The sequence below is a fragment of the Limulus polyphemus genome, unplaced genomic scaffold (genome assembly GCF_000517525.1).
Source record: "Limulus polyphemus unplaced genomic scaffold, Limulus_polyphemus-2.1.2 Scaffold107, whole genome shotgun sequence".
In the NCBI taxonomy this organism is placed as follows: domain Eukaryota; kingdom Metazoa; phylum Arthropoda; class Merostomata; order Xiphosura; family Limulidae; genus Limulus; species Limulus polyphemus.
The window spans coordinates 649,771-655,734 of NW_013665717.1; the positions used below are offsets into that span (position 1 = coordinate 649,771).

Here is a 5,964-nt window from a genome sequence, read left to right on the forward strand (position 1 = left end):
TAGTGGGATTGACCATCACATTATAACGCCCCCACGGCTGAAAGGGCGAACATGTTTGGTGGGACGGGGATTCGAACCCGCGACCCTCAGATTGCGAGTCGAGCGCCTTATCCACCTGGCCATGCCGGGCCCAAATATATCTAGCAGGTAAAAGAAAAAGCTACCAATTTACTTCTTGAATCCAATATTCGGTTGTTCAACAAATACATTTTCATCTTGAGACTATCATACCTTATGGTTGTGTTAAGGGAGAACGTTTTCTATTTTCTTTAAAACAAGTCAGTTTACTTCTTAATGTAAGTTAAAAGGCTAACGATTTATCTTATTCTTTTATCTATTTCCTTCTTGTTTTCATAAGTAGTGTCAATGTATCTCCACTACCAGTTTCTTACGTACAGTTTGCATCTTACTCTGCCATCATCGTTGAAGGTGCACTCACTGGCCACTTTTTATTAATACCCCACCTATTACAGCTTGGGCCACCTATCGCTATAAAGAAATGTGGTGTGCAATTAGTTCAAAGAAGTTGACCGAGAATTAAGGTGGCGTGTGTAACGTTCATGCTTATTCCAAAGATACTTAATCGGAATGCGATCCGGTTAAGTGGCTGAAGTTACTGTCGTGTTTTTGAACCAGTTTCGGACATTATGAATTGGGTAGCTTGTTGCATCATTGTTTTGGAAGATCCGTTGTCACGCAAGGTGGAAATGCAGCATCGTGAAGTGGATATGATCGGCAACCACAATCAAATACTTTTTGGCGTTTTTTGCCCTTCTGAACACAATCAAACATCTTTTACACTCTACACCCTTCTCAGTCGTCACTTTCCTTGGTTAGTCAGTAGCAGACAGCGCTTCCTAGTGTCACGCGTAATCGGTTTCAATTACCTCTATTGTGGGACTGTGATGACGAACTGAGCGCTGGCCAAAACAATAGTCTTTGATAAATACGCCTGTATTAAATATATCTAGTAGACAGCTACTCACTATTATGCCCCTTTGAAAGTCAGGTATCCTGACTGTTACATTTTGTCTCGGAAGTTATTATGATATGAATGCATATTATAGGGAATTACATAATTAGTCTATTTATATATATATATATATATATAATAGTGCAGTGTTCTACAAACGTATATGACCATGAAGTCGGTGTAGCATAATTAGAATATTGTTAAGGTTTTTAATTTCCTCGGTTAAAATTACTCTGATGATGTACTTTGATAGATTTAAAAGATGCATTAGCGTGAGATCTCTATTTTCTGGTTGTTTATGGTTTTTAGATTAAAAACATAAATGAAATTTGAAACCTAAACCACGGTAATACCCTTAATCTGCTATTTATATCATTTTAAAATTAGTCATTATTTTATTACTGAATGATAAATATTAATCCAAACTCTCGGAACATAGCGAATTAGATCATTCAAATTTCCTTAAACTCTTTCTTAGTACTCTGGGGTATCTTGCCATTTTTTATGATTTGACAAGCGGTGAAGTGATTTCCTTCATCTCACCATTAGACATGAGTGAAGCCCCTTCAAACATACCATTCTATTGCATTCGTAAATATACTACGTTCTAATAAGATACCAGTACAAATTCTGACATTCATTTATGAACAACGATGCTATATAGCAAAAGGTATTATAGCAATTAACTCCATGAAATGATTAAATTGAAATATTACAGTTGGAGGCCTGAGTACGTTCCTTTGTGATGAGATCAGTAAAATAAAGTGTATTTAAATATTATAATTTACTATGTTGTCCGCCGTAGTTGGAATTCTAAACTGATCCAGTTAAACCCATTGTATAGTTTCTAATTGCATTCTAAGAACTGCAGTCATAAGCTCAAAACACTTGAAAATCATCGAAATAACTTCAGCTACAGTGAGACCAGTGATAAATGTTTCAAGTCGGTTTTACATCTGTTCTGCTTCACATATCTTTTAAACAGTTTTTGTTTTTCGTTTTGATATTATTGGTAAGTTAGCAACTTTTAAAAATAGTATTTTGTCTTAATTTCTTAATTTACTATGCCAATGAGTCTACATTAAATACAATATATTTATTCGTTGAACCCTGAACTATACTAGTGTGTTAACTAATATGGGGAGTAATTCTGATTACTAGTGTGTTAACTATTATGGGGAGTAACTCTGAATATTAGTGTGTTAACTAATATGGAGAGTAACTCTGATTACTAGTGTGTTAACTATTATGGGGAGTGACTGATTACTAGTGGGTTAACTAATATGGGGAGTAATTCTGATTACTAGTGTGTTAACTAATATGGGGAGTAATTCTGATTACTATTGTGTCAACTAATATGGAGAGTAACTCTGATTTTGCATATTACTGATAATTTTCAGATCCAGCAGCAGAACATGAATCTCGTGAACAAAAAACATTCAAAGAACAGGTTCGTACAGAAAAAGCAAGAGTTGAACCCTCTATATCAGAAGCAGCAAGCACTACATGCGTTAAATCTAGTAATTCTCCAACGAAATTAAAACTGATACTTGATCCCAGACACTTACAAGATGTCCACCAACTGCGAAAGGAGGGCCAAAGTATTAACGAGCATAACGTGATTAGTCCTGATGTCTGTCTGGGTCTTGTCAAAGACTTGAAATCTCCCGTTGGAAAAGGTGCCATTATGTTTGCAAAACGTAGGCAAAAGTCCGAAAAATGGGTTGTGGACGAAAACAAGGTCAAAGCTCACCAATCACAGCAAAGAATGTCCAGTAAGCCACCAGCAGGGACAAAAACTGACGCTAGACTCCAAGAAATGTTAGAATCTCCACGTTTGACAATCGTTAAGAGTCCTTGGGAGGCTGCCTTAGAATCTCCTGTAGGAAGTTGTGATGCTGCGTTTCGGGAATTCTGGCCTGAGATTCATTCAGCCCCATCGGCTGCTCGTGTTCTTCAGGAAAGCGGAACGAAAGCCACATCTCCTCCTGTAACAACTCTCCCAGTTGACTTCCATTCCCGCCCGAAAGCCTCCACTCCTAAGTTTGCTCCTATAGTAGGCAGTAGACTCCTGCCATCTACGAACTATGACCTATATCGACCCCGTATCCCACAAGGCTGGAGTAGTCCGAATAGAGGTGAGGATATACCGAGAATGAGTTTGTAGTTTTCATAGAGAAATGAAATCTTAAATGTATTTACGAGGTAAAAGGCTATTTTTTTAATTTTTGACTTAATATAGATAATTTTTTTTACCAGATGATCCCACTTGAAGCAAAAATAAATATTTGGCTAAATATGCACTAAAACAACAACAACAGATTAATTATAAGACTGTAACTTGATTAAGGGTATGTATACAACAATTTGTAGTTTTATTAAAGGATTTGAATTTATTTGGTATCCAAACAAAAGCTATAAGTTGCAAAGTCATCCTTTAGTCGTTTCATTCACTTCCCAGGTTAGGTATCTGCCAACTTTGTTCGAGAAAAATAATTATGCTTGAAACATCTCTTCTTTTAATTTGGGGTGAAAACAAAGATTAAAGACTTTTTTATTGCAAAGCTGCGCTAGTACTATCCGCGCTCTGTCAACCGTGGGGAATCAAGCCTCGGATTTAGTAGATCCTCAAACTTACCGCTGACCCACCGGTGGAAACATTGAAACCAAGTTTTCAACGAAAATTATGATTACAGCTACCGGATAACCAAATCTCTGTAAACGTATATCTTGTCTACTTTAAAAATTGTGAAGCGCGGATATGGAAGACAATTACTTAAAAAATTAATTAACACAATTTGTTTCTTTGTTACTTAGCACAAAGTTACAACGTGGACTATCTGTGCTGTACCCACCATGAGTATCGAAGCGGTGTGAACCCTCAGACTTACCTCTGAGCCACTGGGAGGGTGTATGTGTGGAAAGCATTGAATACAAGAATGACTTGTTGATGAGTTTCCTAAAGACATTAAGAGTTATTTATACGGTCTGATTATATTGTTCGTGGTTAACAATTGTTACATGTATTCATCTGTTTAAATTGCCATATATAGATATTGCGAAACCGAGTTTAAAAAAATCATAGGAGAAAATGTAAATTAGCAACCATATATATATACAAACCAAAAATTACTCGTGAAAGCTCACAAATAGCTTAGATAGCTACCCTATCACCAGGTGGGCGCAGCTCACGTGTCGCCTCTATATCCATTATAATAACGTTTGTTTGTTTTGAATTTCACACAAAGCTACTCGAAAGCTATCTGCGGTAGCCATCCCTAATTTTGAAGTGATAAATTAAAAGGGAGGCAGATGGTCATTATCACCCATCGCCAACTCTTGGGCTACTCAAATTGAATAGAGGGATTTACTGTCACTCTTATAGCGTATCCATAGCCCTAGAGTGAGAAGCGTGATTGTTTTGTTTTGTTTTGTGTTGCTTTTTGGCGGTAACGTGGTGCGAACCATGGAACCCCAGTTCCACAGTTGACAAGCTAATCACTAGTTAACGCTTGATTTTAGTACTATAAAATACTTCGTATTTTTTTTCTAACACATGATTTTTTTTCTTCAGAGAAATCAACTTCTGCATGTCAACAAAACTCCCATGAAACGGTATCATCAACACGCTGGGATCCATCCTCCTCTCCTACGCCACAGAAAATGATTTTTCGTAACTTTAATGTCATTCCGAAAACCTGGTCAGCAGCGAGAGCAACACCAAAGCAATCCACCTTTAAACCTGTCAAGGTCAACCTAGGATTAACAAAATGAAAAGATCATTCGTCCCTCAAAACTCGACTATCTTCATCTTGTGTCAGCCCTCTACGTAAATGTGACAGTCAATGTTTGTCGCAGTACTGAATCACTCTACAGTGAAAGCAGAATTTCTTCATCTTATAAGTTATCCCGTGAATTTACTTTGTTTAAATAGTAAAACAACTGGTTTTAGTCCTTACGCTACACTAGATGTTCTGGTTCATCATAATGATATTCGAAACCCAACTTCTATACGCTTTTCTAATCATGCTATTTCAGGTAGTTAAAGAAGTACCCTAGTAAGTGATAATTAATCATTCATATAATATTAATGATATTGTTTACAATTCAACTCTGTCTACCACCACATCTTATTTAGAGACTGAAGTACTTAAAGGTTGATTTTAAAAGGTTCTGTCCGTCACATAGATACCCGAATATTCTTCAGATCTTGAAAAGGATCGTTAGTTTCAAAGATTGCTTATTGTTCTGCAGTAGTTTTCCCCAAATCGGCTTTATCGTCTTGTCTAGCGAAGCGTTTGATTACGTCCTAAACATATGAAGTTAAGCAGTGTTTTATCGTAATATAACCAGGAAGAAATATATTTAATATGAACAAGATATTAGTAATGAAACGTTATACGCATATACTGTTAGTATCAACAATGAAGACTTGAAATGTGTTACATATTGAGCAATCTCCTTATATAAATTTACTATATCCAGCTGAAGGTGTTAGAGAAGTTAGTTATAGGTGAGATGCAAATTGGGAATGAATGATTCCATTCATAAAAAAAACAATTATATGTGATTTATTAATTATTATTAAATTCAATAGAATCTGTAAAAAAAAAAACTCCAATATAAAAGCATCAAGGTAGAAACGTTTGTTGGAAAGTAATACACAAAAAGTTACTTTCAGCAATTTAATGTAACATTCAGAAAATTGTCATATGTAAATCTAAAACGTGCAAAATTGCTCTTTTGGAAAGATAATACTGTATACTGAAAGTAGCTTTTTGCTATAACTTTTTAGTTTTTTTCTATCTTAATGTTTTGTCCAAACTTTAATGATATGGTTTCAATTTTAAATTGTAGGCTTTGTTTAAAGTAAAATTGTAACTAACTTCATTGGTAATTTTAATAACAGAATGTATCACGTTGTTGGAAATCTTATGTAGTCGAAGTTCTTTTGCTCGGACTGTGTTTTATTTGAATTTTATTAATTGAAA

The 5,964-nt window shown here is 35.6% G+C and overlaps 1 protein-coding gene across 1 annotated transcript in view; it reads left to right on the forward strand.

Moving 5' to 3' along the window:
• Positions 1-5,586, forward strand: part of LOC106470759 — a 35,420-nt gene extending 29,834 nt beyond the window's left edge. The window contains exons 6-7 of the mRNA XM_013931329.2: positions 2,374-3,111; positions 4,548-5,586. Coding sequence (XP_013786783.1) covers positions 2,374-3,111; positions 4,548-4,747 — 938 coding nt within the window. The 3' untranslated portion in view covers positions 4,748-5,586. The remainder of the gene's footprint in view (positions 1-2,373; positions 3,112-4,547) is intronic.
• The last annotated feature ends 378 nt before the right edge of the window (positions 5,587-5,964 follow it).